General features: G+C 44.2%; 1 protein-coding gene across 4 annotated transcripts; it reads left to right on the forward strand.

Annotated features, from left to right (window-relative positions):
- Positions 1 to 8509: 8509 nt before the first annotated feature.
- LOC106978695 (intercellular adhesion molecule 5) lies at positions 8510 to 20029 on the forward strand. 4 transcript variants are annotated; one of them, XM_015076413.3, is made up of 8 exons: positions 8510 to 8656; positions 13489 to 13564; positions 14896 to 15162; positions 16027 to 16347; positions 16605 to 16883; positions 17410 to 17679; positions 18354 to 18596; positions 18795 to 20029. In XM_015076413.3, the coding sequence occupies exons 2-8, from the start codon at positions 13510 to 13512 to the stop codon at positions 19001 to 19003; spliced, it is 1644 nt and encodes a 547-aa protein (XP_014931899.1). In that variant the 5' UTR covers positions 8510 to 8656; positions 13489 to 13509; the 3' UTR covers positions 19004 to 20029. The 4 variants fall into 4 exon arrangements, with proteins under 4 accessions (XP_014931899.1, XP_014931898.1, XP_053068243.1 ...); XM_015076412.3 differs by having other exon boundaries at positions 8522 to 8668; XM_053212268.1 differs by lacking the exon at positions 8510 to 8656 and adding an exon at positions 9280 to 9348.
- Positions 20030 to 25954: the final 5925 nt, after the last annotated feature.

Below are 25954 nucleotides of genomic sequence, written 5' to 3' on the forward strand. Positions count from 1 at the left end.
TCAGGCTCTGTGCTGACAGCTCAGAGCCTAGAGCCTACTACGGATTCTGTGTCTCCCTCTCTCTCTCTGCCCCTCCCCCGTTCTCTTCCTCCCTCCCTCTCTCTCTCAAAAATAAACATTAAAAATTTAAAAAAATCTTTTAATGTTTTTATTTATTTTTGAGAGAGAGGAGAGCATGAGTGGGGCAGGGGCAGAGAGACAGGGGGTCAGAGGATCAGAAGCAGACTCTACGCTGACAGCAGAGACCCCAATGCAGGGCTCAAACTCCCCAACCGTGAGATCATGACCTGAGCTGAAGTCAGACACTTAACCGACTGAGCCACCCAGGTATCCCTCTCTCCCTAAAAATTTTAGAAAGAAAAAAAATAAAATCTTGGGGCACCTGGGTGGCTCAGGCGATTAAGCATCCAACTCTTGATTTCGGTGCAGGTCATGATCTCATGGTTTTTGGGGTGGAACCCTGTGTTGGGCTCTGCACTGACAGCACAGAGCCTGCTTGGGATTCTCTCTCCCCCCCCCCCCGCCCCTCCCTCCCTCTGTCTCTCTCTGTCTCTCTCTCTCAAATAAATAAAAATAACTAAAAATAAAATCTTAATAAAATTTTTTTAATTTAAAAAAGATAAAACAGTTAAATGTAATTCAGGTCCTCGTTTTCCCCTTGATTAAAACCCTCCCCAGCTTCCCATTGCTCTTAGGTTGAATAATTGAATACTCCCTCCTCATGACATGTAAGATTCTGCAAGGCCTGGCTCCTGCTTACCTCCTTGGGCTCATTTTAAACCATTGCCTTTGGTTCTCTAAGAGTGAGTCCAGAGGTTCTCCTGGCAATTTCTCAAACTGCTAAGCCCCTTCCAACCTCAGAGCCTCTCTACTTCCAGCCCCTTGTTATCTTTTCCATACTCTCCCCTTACTTTATTTCTCACCAAGCAATTATCACAATATGTAATTGCTTGCCTAGGTGTGAACTGGCTTACTGTCTGATCTGGCTCCTTCGCTAAAATACAAATTCTTTGAAGGTGGGAATTCTCTCTCTTTTTTCTTTGTTATTGAGATTCACATAATGTAAAATTAACCATTTGAAAGCAAACAATTCATTGGCGTTTAGTACATTCACAGTGTTGTACAACCACCACCTCTATCTAGTTCTAAACATTTTCATCCAAAAGAAAATTCCATACCCATTAAGCAGTTGTTTATTCTCTTCTCCTATCCCCTGGTACACACCAATCTGCATTGTCTCTATGGATTTACCTGTTCTGATTATTTCATATAAATGGAATTATATAACATGTGACTTTTGTGTCTGGCTTTTTTAATTTGGCATAATGTCTTCAAGGTTCATGCATGTTGTAGTATGTGCCAGCACTTCATTTCTTTTTATGGCTGAATAATATTCCGTTGTATGTATATGCCATCATTTGCTTACCCATTTATCTATTGATAGACATTTGGGTTGTTTCCATCTCTCAGTTATCGTAAGTAATGCCGCTGTGAATGTGCATGTACACGTATTTAAGTACCTGTTTTCAATAATTTGGGGTATATATTGTGTTACTTTTAACCACTGTCATAACCTAATCAATACATGTGTTTAAACAAGTGAATGATCTTTTAGTGAGAGAGAATGATAAACAATACCAACAATGAGTTAATTGCTATGATAAAACATCCTCAAGGTGTTGGAGGAAAATAGGATATCTAAGTTATGGTAAGGATAAAGATTTCCTATTCATTAAGCAGAGAATAGCCGACACTTATTAAGTACCACAGGTATTACTTCTTTTATTTAAAAAAAAATTTTTTTTAACGTTCATTTATTTTTGAGACAGAGAGAGACGGAGCGTGAACAGGGGAGGGGCAGAGAGAGAGGGAGACACAGAACCCGAAACAGGCTCCAGGCTCTGAGCTGTCAGCACAGAGCCCGATGCGGGGCTCAAACTCACAGACCGTGAGATCATGACCTGAGCCGAAGTTGGACGCTTAACCGACCAAGCCACCCAGGCGCCCCCGTATTACTTCTTTTAACCTTCACTATGCATATGAGGTACTCATTTTACCTCTATTTTAGAAATCAAGGCAGAGAGATTCAGTTACTTCCCCTACTCTCACTGTGATGGTTTTAGGATTCAAACCTGGTTCTGAGCTGGCTCTGGAATCCAAAATCCAGGCACTTAACGCTATATATGACTTCTTGTTCGTAGCTGTTATTTCTCTGTTATTACCTCTGGTCTGTTATTACATGCAAAGAAAGTTTTCAAACTGAAAAGCCAGTGCTATGGGGACTCAAAGAAAAGAGGCTAATTGGTAGGACCTGATTAATTAGAAGCATTTTGATTTGAAGGAGATACTACTGATGGTCACCCAATAGGCAAACGGGATTTGATGCATCACTAGGGGCAATTCAAGACCTTGTGAAAGCACTAAGTTAATGCTCAAGAATCAAAAGAGATGGGGGGAGGGGAGACCATTCCCACACCACCCTCACAGGACCTAATGGTGTAGCCAGTTACAGGACTTGCGGTCCTGGAGGCAGCATTCCCATGCCTTTATTCCCTTGACTTGGAATGCCTTTTTTCTCTTCCTCTCTTCTTCCCTTGATACTTACTCTGCTCACTGACCACTTTTCAGAATTTCATTCTGAAACATTCTATGGTTTCAGAAGAGGTACTTTCCTATAACCTCTGACCCTATTGCATCTACAGGCACTCAAAGACTTAATGGAACTAAAGTATTTAATTTATTAAAGTATTTTAAAAGTATTTAATAAACCCAAACCTGAGGGACAATTCCCAGTGGGTCTATGCTTCCTGACCCAGCTGTTTGGTGGACAAAATAGCTGCCAAAGAGTTCATAGGAGAAAGGCCCTTGGAGCGAGATGGCCCAGTACTTGTGCCACAGCAGGCCAGCAAAAGATCACTCCTTGGTTTGATGGCCCACAGGAGGTTAGAATTTCAGAAGAAGAAGTATGGGTAGACAGGTCATGGTGGGAAACACTTAGCACAATGGCAGCACTACTGGGGATGTACCAGGAGCCTGGCCGAGGTGGGATCCCAAGCAGCTGACACATCCATTTTCCATTTGTGGTGGTGAGGCAGGCCTGGGGCATCGCAGTCAGAGCAGCAGAAGTGCTGGATGGCAAAGCAGCTGATGCTGTGTTCACCATCTAAGAAACACTCAGTGAGCACTTCTATGTGCCAGTCACTGACATCTTCTAGTAAAGAAGGTAAATGCATAAACAGATCATTTCTCCACATGACAATTGCGAACATAAAGGTATTCATAAGGTACCACAGGGAAACCTTTAATGAAGGAAACGGATTAGTGAAGACTTCTTGGAGGATGTTATGTAAAAAAGGCTATGAATGAGTTAGGCAAAGATAATGGAATAAGGCTAAAAGGCATGAAACAGCCCAGGGTGAAGAGAATCCGATTTTGCCGGATCATCAAGTGTACAAAAGTTCCTCCTCTATGTACACAATGAAGTCACAGATACATATTTTCATAGTTCACACAGTCTAGCAGGTAAAACTCAAGAATAGTGTCTTCCAATAGTGGGAGTATATACCAGGATTCAAGAAGTGAGTTTCAGGTCTACAGCCCAGGTGACACTCTGGAAATCTCTGGAGCTAATGTTCTCTCCCCATTCAAGGTAGATGTTTATGGTGCATCGAGAGACCTGGGTGGCACTGTAGTCTGAGTCCTCTTCCTGGTCACTTCCCAGACCCCCTCAGAGGCGACCTCCTGGCTCTTGAATTTGGACCCAGAACTACTGGTATGACTGAAAAACAGACCAGTAAGACAGAGGGAAGATAAGGCAAAGGTCTCCCCTGGGATCTCTGACTTCTCCCTCCCCTCTGGTCCTCTGCAGTTCGATCCTTAGCTCTTTTCTCTATACATGACTTACCCAGACATACTCATCTATTCCCATCCCTTCAATTACTGCCTACTTTCTGATGAGCCTAAATATCTAACTCCAAGCACCACCCCTCTCCTGAGATTTAGATCTGTATTTCCAATTCACTGCTAGATGCTCCATAGGTCATGTAAACCCATCTGTCCAAAATCAAGGTCTCATTGTCCTCCCTCCCAGTCTCCTTTCCTGTATCTATCCTGATACAGAGCATGAGGACATGGCAAAGGGCCTTGATGAGACATTCAAACTGGTCTTGTAGGCAGATGAAAGCCAAAGATGGGGTGACCCAACCAGATGCCCAGGACACCTGTAATCAAAAGCAAAGAGGTGAGGGGTGCCTGGGTGGCTCAGTCAGTTAAGTGTTTGACTTCAGCTCAGGTCATGATCTCACAGCTTGTAGGTTTGACCCCCATGTCGGGCTCTGTGCTGACAGCTCAGAGCCTGGAGCCTACTTTGGATTCTGTGTCTCTCTCTCTCTCTCTCTACCCTTCCCCCACTTACACTCTCTCTCTCAAAAAATAAAATAAAAAACATCAAAAAATTTTAAAAAATAAAATTAAAAAAAAGCAAAGAGGTGAATAGAGAAAGTCTTAAGGACCTTCACTGTGCTCTCTTGAAGTCATCTTTCACTCCTCCCTTTCTTGCTCCTCTTCAGTCATCAAGTTCTGTTGATTTTCCCTCCTAAATCTTTTTTGGATATATCCTACCCACCTAGGTCAGGTCCTCAGCATCTCTTCCATAACCCACCTAACTAGTTTCTCTGCTAAAAGGCCATCCTACCCTATCCCTCCTGGCAATTTTATCCCAAGGCAGCAAATATGATCACATCTCTCCATTTTCCCATATTTGTGTGCCCTCCATTACATTCAGCTGTAGGCTTTAAACCCACTGGGGTCCTTAGGGTTTCCTAGAGCTGTTGTGGCAACCTGAGAGTGAGAGGGAGGGCAGCACTGGGAGATCCTCTCTTGTGTCACCCCCGCCTCTCCTCCCTGCTTCAACAAGGAGTTCAGCTTTTACTGTTTTATATACTGAGTGACCTTGCAAGATTCCTTGGCAGAAAGGTTTCCACAGCTCTAAAATGTTTAAAAGGCAAGGGCTTGGGGAGGCTGGGTGGCTCAGTCGGTTGAGCATCTGACTTCGGCTCAGGTCATGATCTCACAGTCTGTGGGTTCAAGCCCCGCGTTGGGCTTTGTGCTGAGGCTCAGAGCCTGTGCTCAGAGCCTGGAAGCCTGCTTCGGATTCTGTGTCTCCCTCTCTCTCTGACCCTCCCCTGTTCATGCTCTGTCTCTGTCTCAAAAATAAATAAATATTAAAAAAAATTTTTTTAAAGGCAAGGGCTTGCAGAAGAGTCTGTATCTAAACTTTTCAGCATGGGATAATTGGCTCTTACTCTGTCCTCCTCTTACCTCTATAGCTTTATTTTCCACCAACATCCCAACTGAACTTAACCTTCCCTGAACACACCAAGCTCTTTGACGCTGATTCTTGTGCCTATGACGTCACTAGAATGTAAGCTCCTCCAAGGCTGGGGCTTTGTTTCCTGCTGTGTCCCCACTACCTAGAACAATACCTGGAACAAAGTTAAGTACTCAATTCACATTGATTAAATGAATAAGTGTTCCTCCCCAGTTCTCTGCTATGCAAGTGTCTGTTTATTCTTCAAAGCCAACTCAAATGTCACTGCCTCTGGAATTTCCATGACTTTCTATCCCCACCTTCTAACTGCCATCATCAATTTGTTGTTTTCTGTTTTCCTTAACACTCAGCCAAAATTTCTGTAAGAGTACTCATCGTATTGTGCTGTGGCTTTTGTTTAGGGTTCTGCCTCCACCACACACCCCTCCAGTGTGAACTCTAAGAGGACAAGGACAGTGCGGAAACAATGCCTGCTCAGGAAATAGCTCTGATAAAAGTTACCTCCGCTTCCCCACCCCAGAACTCTGTTCCAAGTCAGTCCTGATCAGGAGTTACCCCATCAGGGCAGAAGGTTAAAACCAGCTTAGATCTTAACAGTTAACTTTGGTTCCCAAATCTTTCTCAAGCTTTATGCTCTTGCTTTCTTAGACTTTGCTGATTAGTGACCTTCCACCTGGATTCTTGGATTTTCCTTTGTTTACTCTTAGCTCAGATCTTATCCTCACCTTGACTCTGATGGGGTGATCAAGGCTGATTCACTTAGTACTAACTACTGATTTCAACCCTTAATTTATCTGCTCTTCTAATTCTGGTTAAGACTGTACTGATCCTAGGGCGCCTGGGTGGCTCAGTCGGTTGAGCATCCGATTTCGGTTCAGGTCACGATCTCGCAGTTGACGAGTTTGAGCCCCCATGTTGGGCTCCGTGCTGACGGCTCAGAGCCTGGAGCCTGCTTCGAATTGTGTCTCCCTCTCTCTCTGCCCCTCCCCCGCTCATGCTCTGTCTCTGTCTCAAAAATAAATAAACATTAAAAAAAAAAAAAAAGACTGTACTGATCCCACCTAACCGTTTAGCTTCTATAAACAAGGTGCCTCTGAGTTGGGCATTGACAGCTCCAGGAGTAAAAAACAGGTAAGGGAGAAAAAGAGTCTTGAGGGATCAGGGAAGTAGCAGATCTGGGGAGCCCAGAAACCAAGTAAAGCAGTTAAAAGGGAGGTGCCACTTCAGAAGACAACGTCCCTCTAGCTGCAGTTTCTCTTGCTTTTGTCAGGTTCAAACTCACTACTGCTATAACCCACTCCCACAGTCATAACTTTGACCCAGGCCAAAGCAATTATCCATTTGAAGGAACGACTTCTCAACTTCCCTAGGAAAGCACCATCCACATAAAGAAATGGGTCACCTGGAGCAAGCCCATTTGCCAAGATTCAATTCACTGGCCAATTTATAAAATTACCGTAAAATTTTAAAAACCATTTTTATATGATACAGCTATTTTTATTAGATGGGATTATATTAGCAGCCTTTAAAATATTAAAATTTAAGATTTCCACTGAAGAAATCAAAGTTAAGGTTGATACACCATTCAGGAATTGGGAAAAGGACATTAAAAATACTAGCATATGACAAAATAGAAAACGACGTTCAAAGGCACCTCCTAAAAACAAGGAGCTGAAAAAAATCCCACTAAGCATAAGCACAGAGATTTTGGTTTCTAGCAAGCGGTGATTATGATGTTGATTTGGTATCACTATGTAGAAATATTTAACATAAGTGAGCAAAACCATTCGAAGCCATAAAAGAGAAATGCGGGTAGCTTGAAGAGGTTACTCTGATAGGTCTTATAAACTAGCCTCAAATAAAGCCTGGCAGTTTTAGTGGGGAGTCGTCAGGAAAGGCCTTTCTGTGATCACAAAAGACAGACTATCATTTATCAAACACCAATGTAGTGTCAAAAACAATGGCAGGCACTTTCAAATACATAAACTAAATGTCATTCCTTTTAACAGAAGAACCAGAAGTTATGTAACTTTCCCATAGTGTCAAAGTTAGTTAAGACATCGTAGAGGAATTCATAGATTCCTCTTTGGAATTTCCTAGATTCCTCTTTTGGCCCCAAAGCTTCTATTCCAGGTGACATTCTCCCCCAAAATGTCAGTATGGAAGACGACAAAGCATTGGTACAACTAGGGTACAAGAAAGGCAGCTGCCCTTCTTGGACAAGAAGTCACTCACTCATAATCTAAAAGAAATAAACCCTCTTCCACAAAAGAGGTAATAGTAGCGTCTCCTCAAAGGAGTTACAGTAAATTTAGAGATAGGGAATGCACGTAATTGGTCCCCTGAAAACTCCCAAATCCTCAAATTTCACTGCACCAAGGAGCTCAGCCCATGGCTCACGGTCAGCCAAGGACTGTGGGAGACAAGGACACAACAGGATGCCCATGAGAATGGCCCCACCTGGGCGCCGGAAAAGCGTTCTGAGACACAACCCTCCGAAGATGGGTGGAAAGGGGTCCGGGGTGGAGAGACACAACGGAGGATTTACTCACCCCCATTTTTATGGCTATTGATAGCTGCTGGGCGGGGAAGCAAGAGCGCAGGCACCTTTGGTAGGAAGTGAGGAAGGGAATGCTCGTTTACTGAAGCGTGTTACTTGTATGTGGAGAAACGGGGGTGTACAAAAAAAGTCTTTTTGATACTGGCAAAAAGTCCCGTGGAACCAATCTGCCAGGCCACCCAGGAAGAGCCGAGACCGACGCCAGCTAGATTTTTGAGCAACTGAGAAACCGACACCCAACGCCAACCTGCGCGGCCCAACACCCGAACGCAGCTGCGCGCGCAGCCAGCTTCCGCGCGCGACTTCGCACATGCTCAGGCCGCGTCACACAACGAATAGGCACAGGGGTGACAACCCTTTGTTTTTCTAACAGAGCCACTATTTCCTACAACAACCCTTACTCTTTTGTGTTCACTTTGTTTTGCTTAGTACCTATTATCTTGAATCAAACATGAGCTCTCTACCAAGCGAGACACAGGCTTCTCTACCTTCATTTTCCCTTGCAACCTCCTCCTGTGAGTTCAGCTTCCTGGTCCGCCCCATTGGCCTCGGCCAACCCTTGCTAAGCTTCTGGCTAAACGTCACGAGTTTCTGGGCAGATCAGGAAATCCTCCGGCCAGAAGCTCGCGCGCGCGCCCCCGCCTGGCGCTGCCTACCAAACGGTCTGAGCGCGTGGCAAGTTTCTGAGAACAGCGCGGGCGAGGCAGCGGAGCGGTCTAGCTATCCCAGGAGTGACAGGAGCGGCGAGCGGCGAGGAGCGGCCCTCCGTGAGGATTTAGGTCTTGCTTTGTGTGCTTAGGTTCATGCCGGTGTCTCCTCCTGGCTTTTTCCGTCAGGTCTGCAGAGGCCTGACCTCGTGTGACGGGCTTCGCCTTGTCACGCGGCAGTGGGCCGGAAACCCAGAGGGGCACTCGCTGGAGTGGTTTTTCCACATACCTTTCACGTTTTAAATACCATCCGCCTCTGAAGCCCTTCCCGGCCTGTCGGGCCGAGAGCGTGAGAGCCACACTGTGTGCAGGCCAGACGGGAGCCTCCTTCCGAGCGGGAACGGGCGTTGCGCTCCACGTCCGAACGCCGGGCTCGGTCCTGCCCTCGAGTCTTTGTAGCTGTTGTGTCGGGTCGAGGTGTGGATGCCCTGCCCTCCCGGGGCTGACAGTCCGGCCGGGGAGGTAGACCCTACGGCCTGACAAGCGAGGTGTCAGGGAGGTGCGCGTCCCAAAAGCAGTAGCGTGGGGCTGGCGGGCAGCGGCCTGGGCACTATGGGGGTAGGACACGGGGGTGCTCGTGCTGAGCACTGATCACGAACGTACGCTCACCTGGGGGGAGTGTTCCGCGAGGAGGAAGCGAATTCCAGGGAATTCGAGGGAGAAGACCATGCAGAGGGTGGGATGTGACTCCCGGATGTATGAGAAACTGCAGGACACCCTGGGAGCGCCCCAGATTCGGACCGGAAGGCCAGGTGCGCTCCACAGCCAAAGCCATCCCAAGGGCATGACGGCGTGTGCTGTCCTCCCCTCACCTGCCTACGCCCTCCCTGCAACCCTTCAGGGGCTGGATTAGAGGCCTAGGATTTCAGACACTTTAAACCTTTCATTTGGCACAGAGCAAGTAAGCCAAAGGAGTTAAAAAAGATTTAAAAATTCATTTCCTCTTAGGGATGCTGCTTGCTAAGAAAATGAACGAATAAGGGGCACCTGGGTGGCTCAGTCGGTTGAGCGTCAGACTTCAACTCAGGTCATGATCTCATAGTTTGTGAGTTCGAGCCCCGCGTCAGGCTCTGTGCTGACAGCTCAGACCTTGGAGCCTCCTTCACATTCTGTGTCTCCCCGTCTCTCGGCTCCTCCCCTGCTCATGCTCTGTCTCTCTCTGTCTCTCAATCATAATTAAACGTTAAAAAAATTAAAAGAAAATGAATAAAAAATGTCACGTTTCAGTACCTGATCATAAGATGCTACGTGAAAACAAGGATGAACTTTTTTTTTTTAACGTTTATTTTTGAGAGAGAGACAGAGCACAAGCAGGAGAGGTTCAGAGACAGGGAGACACAGAATTCAAGGCAGGCTCCAGGCTCTGAGCTGTCAGCACAGAGCCTGACATGGGGCTCAAACTCATCAGCTGTGAGATCATGACCTGAGCAGAAGTCCCACATTTAATCGACTGAGCAACCCAGGCTCCCCCAAGGATGAACTCTTACAGCTGTGAGGATAGTTGGGCGGGGAGAGGGCACTTGGAACAACATAGAACAAACAAAGTATTGTCAGTATCCCAGAATGAAAACAACAAGAATCAGCACGACCCTGCCCCCCCCCCCCATTTTCTTATATCTATGTGGCATGTACTAGTGGCAACCACAAGGGAAAACCACCTAGGTTGGCTTATAGAGATCAAAGATGGGAGATCTTTTTTAGCCAAGGCTCTAGGAGAATATAATCTATAAGATTAATTCACAGCAAGATTAGGTTTGCAGAGAAAGGTACCATCAGCAAGCTAAGGAGAGATGAATGAAACAGGAGCTCTTGGATTAACCACTATGCAGGATTGTTTGTGGCACAGTGGCCCCATCGAAGCACAGATAATCGAGAGTCACTGAATATAAAGAAGCAGTGAAGTAGTAAGAATTGCCCAGCAGTAAAGATGCCTGGGTTTGAATGCTGGCTGCACCTCTTAATTAGTTGTGTGATTTGGGGTAAGTTACTTTACCTCTTCCAGTCTCCATCTCATCTGTAAAAGTGGCAATTATCATAAGATTGCTATGAGATAACTAAAGTAAACCAGTCAGTGTAGTGCCTGGAACATAGTACTGTATATGGTTACTAAATGTTAGAAGCTATTAGACAAGATGTGGTTGAGAAAAGAGTCAATGAAGTGAGGTACAGATCCGTAGTAAGTGCCTAGCTTGGAATGGGTGTTAGGAAGAGAGCACTTTACCTCAACGAATTCAACAGTAAATTGGGATTCTACAGTGTCCAACGTGACTGATATTTTTAAAAAATTATATAGCTAAATGAATGTTATGCATGCCCTTCAAACAGTGGGGATGCCATTTTCCTCTATCCTCCCCTTGATGCTTTTAAAAGTAGATATGAATAATTGATATGTTCTAAATATTATGCGATGTGAAAAAATATGTAGAACACTGCTATTTTATTAATCTGTAACATACGCTTTTAAGTAAAACAAGTATGTTTACTATGCAAACATAACCTCTAACCCCCATTTTCAACCAGACAGAGATCCCCCTGAATATCCTCTATATAAAAATTCTGCAGTCACTAATGCCTTCAGGCTCTCTTGGATCTCCCTTAGATTACCGCAGTCACCTTCTACCAGATCTCGTGGCCATCAGTCTTTTCTTCCATCTTTCTTTTTCCACACACTGCCAGTGTTGTCATTTTGAAAAATAAAGCTGATTATCTCACCCCCCTGCTTTAAAAGCCCTGTAAATTCCTGCTTACTGACCCAATTGTATACCTACTTCTTTATCCCACAATCCTTTTTCCTGTATGCTACCCATACTGAACTTCTTGAATTTTCTCAAATAAGTCTGACCTGACCTCCTCTCCGTATCACCTCATCCCTTAATAAACTTCCAGTCATAATAGAAAATGCAGTTCAAAGGAGACCTGAGAAACCTCAGCTCCTTCAGAGAGAAGTAAAGATTCCCTCCTCAAGGCTCCTGGATCAATTTATCATTATCAGTAGCAGTGGCACAATCACCATCATTCACTAACATATTGAAGTCTTATGTGCCAGGAGTTGGGATAAACACTTGGCTTGAATTTAGTCATTTAATTCTCACTTTACTGTCACCCCCCCCCATTTTTATAGTAACACTTGGAATAATATTGTTATTTTTATTTACATTTGTCTTTCCCACTAACTTCCAGGGATTCCTATTGTCATGGGATAAATCCTGGTAACTTCTATACCTTTCTAAGAGCCTGGAATATTGTAGGTGCTCAATAATTGTTTGCTGAAATAATGTATGAATATAAGCAGTTCCACTCAGGGCTTTTGTACTTTTTCAAACAGCTGTTATTACTTAAAACTCTTATTTTGAAATTCCTTCAAAGTCTGGGGTACTTAGGAATGTCTTCAGTTGATAGGAGATCTTCCTTGGAAAGACATGTTAAGGCACTCAGAGCTCTGGTGAATAAGGTGTCTGAGTCGTATCATTTATTCCTCAAAGAATAACAAAATAGTTTAATAGACTGATTTTTCTTGTGTAGCTTACAAGCCAGCTCTAAATCATTTCAAAAAAAAGTTTTGAATAATGGTGTCATTACTGGAATAAATTTATAGCCTCCCAAAGTATTCGAAGAGTAACATTCACGTGGAAATATAAATTTTGATATGCCTCTTATCTTATGCATGTATAAAAAAGACCAAAAAAACCCCACACCTTATATGCTCTTTCAGACCAGAATATAAGTAAAGGTACACCTGTGTAAAACCCAACGTATGAAAATTCAAATACTACAGAATTAGAGGGTAGTCATCCACTTCGTGGGGTATCCATAACATGCCAGGCGCTGTGCTAGGAGGTGGAGATGCAAGATAAATATAGTCTCTTGTCCTCAGGGAATTTCTAGCATAGTAATGAATTCATCATTAAAAATAATTCACTAAAGTGAATTGCATTTTAACATGTAGCTTCAGAAATCACATTTGGTGTAAAGGGAGGTGCAGACAATCTGTTGTAAGTGAGGGGTTGTGAAGAGGGACAGGATTAGTTAAGAAACCTTTCTTAGAATAAATTAGCTTCAGTGGGGGGCTTTAAAAGAAAAAAAACTTGGTACAGATCGGTGGAGAAAAGAGAGGTGGACAATTAGGACTTAACTCAGCCAACGAAATAATCCAAAGGTTGCTTGGTGAACATGGAGGCAGAGCAGAAAGAGATGGATTATCTTGAGGGATATCTCCTAGAGGTCATGAACGGAGCCCTGATGAAACATTTCTCCCTTACATCAGAGAACAGGACTCTTGTGACCATGTTTTCTAGATTCATGGTCATTTCCCACTGGACAGTGCTAGATAAACATTGATTCCATCTCTCCAAACTTCGTTTTTCATGTTTCCATGCTAATAGCCTTCTACTGACTCAAGTAGATGGAGACAAATATGTAAACAGATAACTGCAACACAAACATATACAGGAATCTCACTTAATCTAATATCCCCTACTATTTTCCTATGTCCTTTAATTTTTTTTGTATATTTTTAAGAAGTTTTTATTTATTTTGAGACAGAGACAGCACGAGTGGGGAGGGGCAAAGAGAGGGAGAGATAATCCCAAGCAGGCTCTGCATCACCAGCACAGAGCCTAACATGGGACTCGAACCCACAAATCACGAGATCCTGACCTGAGCCGAAACCCCAAGTTGGAAGCTCAACTGAGCCACCCACGCCACGTGTCCCTTGCTACGTCCTTTTAGTACATCCACACCATACCACTGTTACTCTTGCTATAATTTCTCCAGACTATTCAAGGTGTCAGGAAAGGGTTTGATCTTTAGCAATACCAAAGAAATAGTTCTCTATATCCTTTTTATTTTCTTTGGTCACTTTTCTCCAGCACTGTTTTCTCTTTTCTCTCCAGCTTTTGGCCCTTTTCACAAGGATGGAAATGCTACTGTTTTGTGTCTGGGCCCTGCTGGCTTTGAACCCTGGCCCAGGTAAGGCTATTTGGGATAGTTTCTTTAGTCAGTATGTGCCAAAGTGCAGGTGGCTGGTCAGTAAGAGTATAAGAAGTACTGAATGGGGCAAAAATATACTATTCATTTGTCTGGACCCTTGGGAGAGATTCCTATTTTTGGATCATTAGGACACAGAATCTGTAGGTGTCTCTAGCTTATAATTGGGGAACCCAAATTGAGGAACAGGATAACAAACCACCAGAGAAAACTCTCCCCTAAGAAATATGCCTTCTCTCTTTGGCCCCCTGCCAGCCCAGGACTGTCCTAGTTTTCTGTTCTTAAGAATATTTTTACTTCTTTGTTGCCACCTTTTGTGTCATGAAGTTGCAATAGCGTCTTGATAGGAGAGGACCCATAGCTTAATTGTGAGGAGTGAGTGCTCTAGACGGCAAGAAAGGAACTGGAGCCTTAGTGGGTAACACTGCTACATGAGTTGTGTATTCCTAGAAGGGCCCGGTGTTTGGTAGACGAAACAGATGGTGGACATGGCGTAGCTAAAGGGGACCTGTGGGGAAGCTTCCAGGAGACTGTGCCTCTCACCTACATAAGGCATCTGAAAGTTTTACCTGATGTCTCTCTCATTGCACCTGAGATTTCCCTAACAGACTGAACTCTTGAGCATCCAAAAACATGTTGCCTTAGTACCAAAGCAAAAAAGGAATAGTCTTATTTTGAGAAGAGGTGAAAAATTCTGGGAAATGAGTGACCCTAGGAGTCACCTTTAGGCTAGTGGGTTTCGTAATTCAGCGTGCATAAGGATCATCAGGAGTGCTTGTTCTGTTCACTGCGTATTTCCACATCCCACCTTCACAAGTTCTTAATCATTCAGTCTGAGGTGGAGCTAGAGTCTGTAGTTTTACAAGCATTCCAGGTGATTCTGGTGAAGGCAATTCTTAGACCATAATTTCAGAGAAACACTGATTTGAGGTGTAAGCACAGAGCTCTTTTCTCTAGGGCCTACTAAGCCCTTGAGGGCCCTCAGCAGCCAGTCCTGGGAGCTTCTAAGACATCTGGAAGCTTAGGAAGAGAATGGTTTCCTTGGCATGAGTTTTAACAACTCTGTAGTTTCCAAGGTGACACTAATGGAGAAACCAAGATTACTAGAAAGATAATGAATGCAGGGAATGGTGGAATCAGGGTTCTACCTGTTCATTAAGGGTCTTTTTCTTGTCTGGTTCTTTGTAACTTTTTCTTCAGGGTAGGTTTCCTATTTCTAACCTACAAATTGATAGACTAGGCCTTCTTGATAGACTAGGGTCTTGTGGTCCTCACCAAAGTCTTTGGCATATGTATGTGGTTGATCATTTCAGGAGCAACTGAAGAGATATTTGAGGTTTCCATTTGGCCAGATCAGGCCCTGGTAAAGCTTGGACAGTCCCTAATGATCAACTGCAGCACTACCTGTCCAGACCCAGGACCCGGTGGAATTGAGACTTACTTAAAGAAAACCCAGGTGGACAAAGGACCTCAGTGGAAGGAGTTTCTTCTGGAGGATGTCACAGAGAATTCTGTTCTGCAGTGCTTCTTCTCTTGTGCAGGGATCCAAAAGGACACAAGCCTTGACATCACTGTGTATCGTGAGTAGGGCTGAGGAGGAAGGGAAGACTGGGGGAACATGACTATGTCTTATTTAGGGAAAAATTAGAGATTTCTTTTGGGGGAGACAATTTGGGCCCTTAGTAGAGATTTCTGTTATACTGCAGGAATTCTAGAGCCAATTACTTCTATTTCCCTTTGGTGAAGGATTTTAAATAAGGAGCAGACCACAGAGGGCATCCAGACATCGTGCTTGAGAATATGTTCAGGTATAGGAGGCATATACTAATAATGCCAGCTTATAAATGATCAAAAAAGTATACAACTTGTGCTAAATTATTTGGCACAAGTTCTTAGAATAAATAGGGACTGGAAAAAGGAGGGTCTCTGTCTCCATGGAAAAGGAGGCTCTTGAGCTTCACTCCTGCAGAATGGTAAGGATTTGAAGTGAAGGGCATGGGTAAGGAAGATCTTTCAGGTGGGCAAATAGCATTGGCAAGGATATGGCCACAAGAGTAAGTGTGATCTCTTTGGGGTAAAAGCTTGGTAGACTAGGGTGTAGTTTTTGTGTGATGCTAAGGAGCTCCTCAGAAGCTGCTCATGCCTCTGAAGCACCTCTGGTAAGAGATAAAAGTTCTCCAGAATGGCAGCAACAGTCAACGCAAGGGACCTGCCCCTCAACAGTCACATTTCTTGGCTATGACTTTAGCCACCTTTGATGGGCAGAAGAAGAGCCAGAAGACTGACTTGTCTTATGTAGGGCAGGGTTGGCAGAAAGCTGACACAGTTGATCGGATGGTTTAAGAGCAACGGTCACCTTGTATCACCAGCTTTCTGTCCTATACCATTTCTTTCTGGAGAGGTGAGTAGCCTTCTCTCATCAAGCCCACCTTTTTCTCTTAAAGAGCCACCCGAGCAGGTGATCCTGGAGCTGCAGCCTGCATGGGTAGCCATGGATGAAGCCTTCACAGTGAAGTGCCATGTGCCCAGTGTAGCACCCCTGGAGAACCTCACCCTTACCCTTCTCCAGGGTAACCAGGAACTACACAGAAAGGACTTTATGAACTTGGCTGTGGCCTCCCAAAGAGCTGAGATCACCATCAATGTCAAAGCCCAAAGGGAAGATGATAGGTGCAATTTCTCCTGCTGTGCAGAACTGGACTTGAGTTCACATGGTGGAGGGCTCTTTCACAGTAGCTCAGCCATCAAGGTACTCCGGATCTTTGGTGAGTCAGAGCCCAGGTATGGAAGGATCCTGAGGCTCAGTTTCTTTATCTTACCTTGGCCTTTTGGGACTAAGTTCCCACAGAGTTTAGGATTAGGGTGTGAGAGTAATTGAGCCCCATCTTTACCTGGGCTCTAATCTTACCCTGGGGGACAGAGAGCTTTAAGCCACACTCCCTTCCTAAATTGTGGGGTCCTATATAGCACATGATTTATCATGGCTTTTCTCCTTTCTTTCCTTTTCTTCATTTTTTGGCAGAATTCTCTGAGAGTCCCCAAATCTGGGTCTCCTCACTTTTGGAGATTGGGATGGCAGAGGCTGTGAGCTGCGAGTTGGCTAGGGTGTTCCCCGCCAGAGAGGTAATGTTCCACATGTTCCTGGGAGACCAAGAGCTGAGTCTGTTTGTCTCCTGGAAGGGAGACACAGCATGGGCCAATGCCACAGTTCGGGCCATGGAGACTGGTGATCAGGAGCTGTCTTGCCTTGTATCTCTGGGTCCAATGGAACAGAAAACAAGAGAGCCAGTGCATGTCTATAGTAAGTGAGCTGCCTCTTCCCTTCCTCACGAGGGTTCTCTGCCACTGAAACTTCCACAGTAAATCCTTGGTGGTTCCACTGCAAATATCCCTATTAACCTTTCCTCGGTACACTCTCATGTGATCTTTCTCTGATGAGTGCAGGCAGGTTGGAGACATGCATTGAGACAGTAGTTGTGTTCAGCCTTCACCGTTTCTTCTGGCCTTACTTACAGAGTGATTATAGGTCCTTCAGCTTGTTTCTGGGAACAACTTTTTGAGGTGGGGAGGAAATTTATAAGATGAAAACCCATCTTGCTGTCCTTGCCACAGAGGCAATAGCCAAATGTATGGACACTGCATTTGTCATAAGAAGAGCTCTCAAATTCCCAAATCTCACTGCTCTTGCCATTCAGCACAGAAGCAGTAGGGTATCCAAAGTTTTCCCTGTCTTATCTGCCTAGATACCATACCATCAGAAGCAAGAGTATAGAACTGGCTGAGAATTTTGAGAAATATGTTTGATTCTCTCTTTCCTTTTCTTATAGGCTTCCCTCCACCAATCCTAGAGATAGAAGAATTATACCCATTGGCAGGGACAGACATTAATGTGACCTGTTTGGGGCATGTGTTAACATCACCCAGCCCTACTCTTCGGCTTAAGGGAGCCCCAGATCTCCCTGCCCCTGGGGAACCTGCCTGGCTTTTACTTACCACCAGGGAGGAAGATAACGGCCGAAATTTCTCCTGTGAGGCCTCTTTGGAGGTTCAGGGTCAGCGGTTGAGCAAAACCACTGCGGTCCAGCTCCATGTCTTATGTGAGTAGAGGCCTGATCTTTCTTGTCAAAACAAGGATTATTATTAGTCTCTCATCTCCAGAGTTCTTGGCCAGCAACTTCATTATTAGAGTTGCTACACTTTTCTCATTAAAATAAAACATCAAAGGGTGAAATAAAATTAAAGCTCCCCAAGCTTACATTATCCCCAGGAAAGTAAGCTGAGAGAAACATGAGGGGGACCTGGGAACGGAAAAGAGAATGCAGGGTGATTAGCTGGTATTAGTTGAGGGTTGATGATGGCTGAGAACACAGGAAGTGATAGTTGGAGTTTATGCTGAGGAGGGAAATTTTCATATAAAAATCTGTGTTTTTGAAAAGTAGAAAATCCCTCATCTCTGGGTTCGCCCCTACCCATCTCCTCACTCACTGAGAAGCAAAGATGGGAAGCAGGGAAGCCAGCATTGATAGGACAGGCCAGATCATTGAGTCTGAATCCATTAAGATGCCTTTGCTGCATCTCTGACTCCTTGCCCCTAGAAAATGGAAGACAGAAGAGTGCCCCAAAGCAGGCAACAGTGCTCCTTCCCTTGGGAAGTAAAGCTGTCAGGTGGGAGGGACACAGCTTTTGGATTAGGGGAGAGGAAGCTAAGCATCTCAGTGAGGAAGGAATGTGGCACACTGAGCTCAGCTCCTTGGGGGACTCTCTTTTCCAGACAAGCCCCGGTTAGAGGAATCTGACTGCCCTGGCTACCAGACGTGGGTGAAAGGGACAGAGCAGCTGCTTGCCTGCGTCCCAAAGGGAAACCCAACTCCAACCTTGGTGTGTACCTGGAATGGAGTGATATTCAACTTTGAAGTGCCACGGAAAGCAACCCAGAACCACACAGGAACCTACTGCTGCACAGCCTCTAACCAACTGGGCTCTGTCAGCAAAGACATTGCTGTCATCGTTCGAGGTGACTGTGGCTTTCCTGCTGCCAGGCCTAGGATGGAAATGCCCAAGGGGTTTGGGATTCTTACCCAAATAGGGAAAGAAGAAAAATTTCAGTGGGTAGGGAAGGGTGAGACTGAGAGGTGGGCATGGTAAGCTGGAGAGGGGGGGATTCTCTTACCCTCTTGACCCTCCCAATTCTCTGTCTTCTCTGCTTGGGCAGGACTGGATGAAGGAATCAGCTCCGCCATCTTTGTCATCATTATTGTCGCTCTTGGAGTGGGTGTAATCACCATAGCACTGTATTTGAACTACCGGCCTTGCAAAATAGAGAGGCGGAAATTGCCCTATAGGCAGAAAGAGAAGAACAAAGAGGAGGAAAGCCAGTTTGCTGTTCAGCAAGCAGAAAAATGCAATGCACATAATTGTTAAATGGAAACAGCTATTTGTTTGAAAGCAACCTCTACTCCTGGGGTTTCCTAAGGGAGGAAAGTGGGGAAGGAAAAAGGAAGAGACATTACCCTTTGTGTTCTACAGTCCCATAAAACAGTGTTTCAGACCCCCATGTCCCTTGTATCTCATCCATCCACAAGCTCAGCTCCTCTGAGTTCATTCTAGTCACCAGAATTTCAGTCTCAGTGTCCAGCTAATGAGAGGGCCTCTTGCTTCTTACTGTGTGCTTAATCAGTCCACTCACTCCCAAAAGAAAGCCCTTTGCTTTCAACATCAGACTGAAGAGATAAAAATATCTCAGAAATGCAACTCATTTCTCATGGTTTCTTCATGACTAAGTGGGAACCAGTTTTTTAGTCCACAGAGGACTTCAAAGGGAGTACCAAACAAAGAGATAGGAATCAGAACCTATTCCTACCTACACATTCCCCTGATCCCCTAACCTGAGGTTCTGGAGTGCCGGCTCCCAGAGCTGAGTTTGATGACACCATTAAGGGTCAGTAGCTGGCTTCAACTCACTAGAGGAGTGTAAAAGTCATAAACTCCACATTGGGTCAGACAAGCAGCTTACCTAGCCCCAGAAGTGGAAGTTAGAGTTCTTCCATTAAATTGCCCTCATAGGTTAAGGGCTCCAAACATCTCTGAATTCATTTTCATAATCCATTATAAAGTGATCATCTCTGAGTTCACATTTGACATATTAATTTTTTTCTCCATATAGGCTCTAAGGCTAGAGTTCCAATGGTTATTCTCCCTTCCCATAAAGAAGTACATATTTTTGTATATCTGAAAACTATTTCCTTTAAGCTTCGGGACAACTCCTGCTGTGACAATGTTCACCATATGATTTCATGATTCAGCTTCCTTCTCTGTTCTTTGGAAAAAATATATTCACCCCACAGAAGACATGAAAAATCATAAAACCAGATCTTTTCTCCTAAATCAGTCATGTATGGGTCACTGAAATGTTGGATATGGTAAAAAAATAAAAGTGATTTTACAATATCTGAAAGTATTTCTTTTCTGTGTCATTTTTGAAAACTTTTATTAAGCCACATGGTTGCATTTTGAGTACAGTTTCTAAGAAAAGAATGTCAAGTCGGTAGCACAAACAACTAGCCCAGGGCAGGTGGTGTGTTGGCTCAGGGCAGCAGCCTATTTGACCTGCCCTTGAAACTAAAGTTCAGACCTCAAGATAGAGGTCTACAGCCTTCTAAATAGAAGACACTAGCTAGAAAGAATACAGCATCAGGCATCAAAGTAAAAAGATTCATTCTTTCCAGACCTTCTCTGAGTCTGGGTTATGGGTTAGGTAGAAAAATAACACTTTGATTTCAATACATACAAGGCAGTGGAGATATAAGGGTGGACAAAACTGTGTCCCTGCCTTCTACAAGCTTACAGTCACTGAGGGAAGCCAGAGCAAGTCAACAGGAAGTCACAATTGCACCTTAACACTGGGAAAACAGGTCTTTATAAGAATGCCTAACTCAGGATCAAGGAAAAAAGCTTCTTGGGAGGAAACTGGAAATAATTTGTTTGATTTTGCAAAAGAGCATCCCATCCCCCACCCCCTCCAAATGACCTCAGCCTCCATTTTTCCACTCAATACAGCAGCCATCACTCTCTCATCATGTAATATAACTTGCTCACTTTTCTGAATTGAACACTTAAGGAAATAAGGAAGTGAGTTTAAAAGAAAAGAGTATAGAGCAGCCTGATGCAGCAATCTCCAGCCATTTTAGTGTCTTGAGATCAGCTGCATCAGGTCTGTGGTTCTCTCACTGAGCAAACCCCACTTCAAGGCCCCCATGCCCTGAGGCACAGTGGAGGTTCCTGCCTTTGCTTCTTACTGCCACATGGTGTCACTGTTGACAGTCCCACGCAGTCCATAAAACCTGGTGCTTCTGCAGATCCAGGTTCCCGGGTCCTCTACCATGGATCTTTCTAGGAGGATGATTGGCTTCCTCAGGACTTGGTGCAGGTAGGGGTGATTCTCTGCATGAACTTGCAGGGTTACAGAGCTCACTACTGTGGACTAGCCATCCAGGATGGGTCTTCAGATTTCGGTAGGCCCTTTCCTGGGAAGATTTGAAACCTCTGTTCTCTCCCTTTCCTTCCCCAAGGATGCTGGGGTCAAGGAGTCAATTCTCCTAGTCAATTCTTCTAAGGGTAGCTGCCTTGTCTTCAGGGGACCCCCACCCCCTAAAAGGTTTGTTCTTTTCCTGAACAGTAGAGCAATCGGCTCACACTTAACTGCGGCTACCCTGATTATCTTCAGGGGAAGAGAACTACTTTTAATACTCCAAATATTTATCCTCTTAGGAAAGTCAAGATGACTTTCTGGTGTCTGTCTTTATCGACCCAAGAGAAAACAAGTTAAATCTTCAGTCAGGCTTCTTACTATAGGGAAAATAATACTATTTACCTATTATAGGATTATAGTTGGAAAGAAATGACATAGTACTTGTAAAAAACACTGGCATGGTATTGCACACATGTTCACAATATCAGCTTTTATTACACTAGCTGCTGGTGGTAATCATACCCATAATCATAATAAACTCAAAGGAAGAGTCAAAAAACCAGGTCACCCACGGAGGGCCGTCAAAAGCCACATACACCACTGACACTTCCTTTGTCTTTTCCATTGTGTTCTCTCTTCCTCTTCTATTCCTTTCCCTCTTCCTGTCTCTACTTTCCTCCTTTTTTGTTCCCTCAGATGTGGGACTACTAGAATGACCAATTGTATCAGTTTGCACTGAGCTGAGGTGTTCTGAGACACTAAAATTAGGAAAGTCTCATGCTGATAGGGATGAGCTGATGACCCTCATACTGATATCTCTAAAAGTATTTCTCACATTTGATGGGGGCCCCTGAATGAAAAAAGGTGTGAGGCACAGTGTCATGTTTGTTTGACCCAGAAGGCCAGGTTTGTGTAATTCTGAGGCAGACTTGTGAAGAAAGGGGAAAGTGTCAGTTCTGCTCTCAAATGTGTATAAAAAAATCAAAACTCTGGGAATGCAAGCTGGTGCAGCCACTCTGGAAAACAGGATGGAGGTTCCTCAAAAAACTAAAAATAGAACTACCCTACGACCCAGCAATTGCACTACTAGGTATTTATCCAAGGGATACAGGGATGCTGTTTCGAAGGGACACATGCACCCCCATGTTTATAGCAGCACTATCAACAATAGCCAAAGTATGGAAACAGCCCAAATGTCCATCGATGGATGAATGGATAAAGAAGATGTGGTGTATACATATATACAATGGAGTATTACTCAGCAATCAAAAAGAATGAAATCTTGCCATTTGCAACTACGTGGATGCAACTGGAGGGTATTATGCTAAGTGAAATTAGTCAGAGAAAGACAAATATCATAGGACTTCACTCATATGAGGACTTTAAGAGACTAAAACGATGAACATAAGAGAAGGGAAACAAAAACAATATAAACACAGGGAGGGGGACAAAACAGAAGAGACTCATAAATATGGAGAACAAACAGAGGGTTACTGGAGGGGATGTGGGAGGGGGGATGGGCTAAATGGGTAAGGGGCACTAAGGAATCCGCTCCTGAAATCATTGTTGCACTAGATGCTAATTGTTGCAGCACTAGATAACTAATTTTAGATGTAAATTTTAAAAAATTAAATTAAATTTAAAAAAGAATCAAAACTCAATATATTGTTTTGGCAATGCTGATGGAAATGTTAACCTTAAAAATAAAACTTCCAGGGGCGCCTGGGTGGCTCAGTCGGTTAAGCGTCCGACTTCGGCTCAGGTCATGATCTCACGGTCCGTGAGTTCAAGCCCCGCGTTGGGCTCTGTGCTGACAGCTCAGAGCCTGGAGCCTGTTTCAGATTCTGTGTCTCCCTCTCTCTCTGCCCCTCCCCTGTTCATGCTCTGTTTCTCTCTGTCTCAAAAATAAATAAACGTTAAAAAAAATAAATAAATAAAACTTCCAGTTATTTTTACCAGCAAAAAATGGGTTTATTTGAGAACAGCTGAGAATTGTAATCCAGGACAAGTAATCTGTAGCAAAACTTATAGGCAAGTCTGCAGAACAAAGGAAAGGACCTGCTGCTTTACAGAGGAAAAGGGGGAGTCGGGAAGGCTGTTATAAACAAAAAGCCCATTAAAGTGAGAGTTGGAAATATAGTGGTTTCTCACTGGCTGAGCTGTGACTGTTTCTCATTGGCTGGGCTGTTGCTGGGACAGGAGGAAAGCCTTTTTTTCTCCTGCTGGGCTGGGAAAGCAGCATCCAGGTATAAAGTCTGTCTCCTATTGGGTCTGCAATTGCAGTGGTAGTGTGTGAAAGCCCCCCTGCCAGCCTCCCAATTCCTTTTTTTTTTTTAATGTTTATTTATTTTGAGAGAGAGAGAGAGAGACAAAGTGAGAAAGAGAGAGCATGGCCGAGGGTGCACGGGCGTGTGCATGCGCGCGTGCACACACACACACACACACACACACACACACACAAAGGAGGGACAGAGAGAGGGAGAGAGAATCCCAAGCAGGTTCCCTGCTGTCAGACTCAGGGCTTGAACTCATGATCCGTGAGATCATGACTTGAGCCAAAATGAGGAGTCAAATGCTTAAGTCACTGAGCCACCCAGGCACCCAATTCCTTTCTAAACAAGATTTCCTTTTACTAGTTTGCACATTTCCCTCTTATGATCAAGATCTTTCTTTGAAAGTGTCACTGATCAAGAGTCAGTTTCTCCACATTTAGTGGTTTTCTCAGTACCAGGAAGGACCCTTCCCAGTTGTCATGTCCTAAGTAGGAGGGAAAGCGCCTAGCGGTTGGCAACCACTCAAACCACATTTGAGCAGCAAGGAAGATTAGGAGGGAGACTGTCAGGTACTTCCTATCTGTAGTCCCTATCAAGACTGTAATTACGCACTGGAGATCATCTCCAAGCACTGAGCCAGCATCACCTTATCGGGTACATCATTTTTAGAAGCCTGATAGGCAACAAAATACAAAACTCAAAATGATTATACAAAGCAGAAAAAGTAGCATAGCAATTCCATATTGTATGATGGTTCTAAACCAGGACTCCACGTCTGAAAGTAGCTAACTGAAATATTTATTTGTACTTATTCAGACTTAGGGGAGAAAGGCGCTCCCTATGAAGGCAAACCAGGAATCATGTGTGCCTTCTGGAAGTCTCCACTTAAAGCAACAATGAAAGAAGAGCAGTGGATACCAGAGGAGCACACGGAGAGAATTAACCAAGCACAATCGGGAAGATACAGTGCAGCTATAAATATAAAGCAACAGCTGATGAACTTTCTGCAAAACAGAAAAATTTCAAAGATGTTTAAAAACAGTATTGTTATATCAAAAGAACTGCTTGAACCAAATGTGTTATTGACAATACAATCTCCTAAGGCTGCAAAGACCATAAAGTTCAGAGACCATGAATTTGGATAAGAATCTAAAGTCAGTTAATAGTCCAGATGAAAGAAGCCTTTTGTGAATTCTGAACCTTCTAATCCTTCAGAAAAAGCAAGTGTAAGATTAATTTGTCCTGGGATCATGATGAGGCTGTTTCCAAAAGGCCGTAATCAAAAGGGGTTTCCCCCTTTTGCGAGGGCTTTGGGAATGCAGACAAGGGCATTATGTTTCCATAAAAAAAGAAGCAACAGTAAGAAAAAGGTAGACAGACCTGCCCAGACACCTTGGGAAAGTGGTCTCCTCAGATATCATCTGCTTCAATTCTGGGACATCTCTACTTTCAGGTCACCAGATGGCATGCGGGTCCAGTCAGCGTTTGGCGCTTTCTTTAGATGTATCATGTGAATCCAAGAGTCTATTCTCTGGAGTTTGGTGGCATAAGGGTTGGTTAGAAGCTCCTGACAAAGGCCTTTCCAGCAAGGCTGAAGAGAGCATTTCTGGAGGTGTCTTTTCCAACCGATGAAATCTCTAGGTTTCAAGGTGTGAGGCTTAAGGTTGTCATCTCCTGGGAGTGTTCTGTGAAAAGACTGTTATTTTAACAGAAGCAGTTGGGCCTTTGCAATATTGAAGTATCTCTCTTTTTGTCAACCGTGGGTCAGAGGAGGCAGGGGCCGAGTGTATCGGATGTGCTGTGACTACGTCAAAGGGTGAGAGTCTATGAGTACCAAAGAGGGTAGATCTGAGATTTCAGACTAAGGGCAGCTTTTGGCCAGAGTATTTGAGGGATTTCTTCAAATTTTGCCAATTGGGTCTTTTAAAAAAAAAAATTTTTTTTAACGTTTTATTTATTTTTGAGACAGGGAGAGACAGAGCATGAACAGGAGGGTCAGGGAGAGGGAGACACAGAATCCGAAACAGGCTCCAGGCTCTGAGCTGTCACCACAGAGCCCAACGCGGGGCTCGAACTCACGGACCCTCACAGACCACGAGATCATGACCTGAGCCGAAGTCGGCCGCTCAACCGACTGAGCCACCCAGGCGCCCCAGCCAATTGGGTCTTAATAGTGCCATGAGTCTGTTCACCTAACCCTGAGAATTGAGGATGGTGTGCACAATGAAGTGCTGGGAAATCAGCCAACAGCACAGACTTGTTGAAGCACTTGACTGGCAAAGCGTGTTCTCTCATCACTATGAAGTTTGAGAGGGGGTCCCCAGGTAGGGATAACTTTTTCTAATGGAATGTTAGCCACAGAAGCAGCATTGGCCTGTCTACAAGAGAACTCTTTGTACCAGTGAGAAACATACAAACCATGACTAAAGCATTTATATCCATGAGAAAGGGAAGCTGTATGAAATCCATCTGTACAGTTTTCCCTGGACTATACTTTAGACAGGTGGAACAAGAGACGTAGGTGCTTTTTGCGACCTTATTAATATTTCCCCACCAATATTGATTCATGAATGCTATTATTTTGTCAGTAGACCAATGGTTTAATGCATGTACATGAGAAATTTAGAATTT

The sequence above is a fragment of the Acinonyx jubatus genome, chromosome E1 (assembly GCF_027475565.1).
Source record: "Acinonyx jubatus isolate Ajub_Pintada_27869175 chromosome E1, VMU_Ajub_asm_v1.0, whole genome shotgun sequence".
In the NCBI taxonomy this organism is placed as follows: Eukaryota; Metazoa; Chordata; class Mammalia; order Carnivora; family Felidae; genus Acinonyx; species Acinonyx jubatus.

Excerpts from the sequence above, each read along its gene's own strand:
- LOC106978695 (XM_053212268.1), top strand. The coding sequence starts at position 9,295 with ATGAGAAACTGCAGGACACCCTGGGAGCGCCCCAGATTCGGACCGGAA. Across the intron at positions 17,680-18,353 it reads GGTCCAGCTCCATGTCTTAT|ACAAGCCCCGGTTAGAGGAA; the intron begins GTGAGTAGAGGC and ends TCTCTTTTCCAG. Across the intron at positions 18,597-18,794 it reads CATTGCTGTCATCGTTCGAG|GACTGGATGAAGGAATCAGC; the intron begins GTGACTGTGGCT and ends CTGCTTGGGCAG.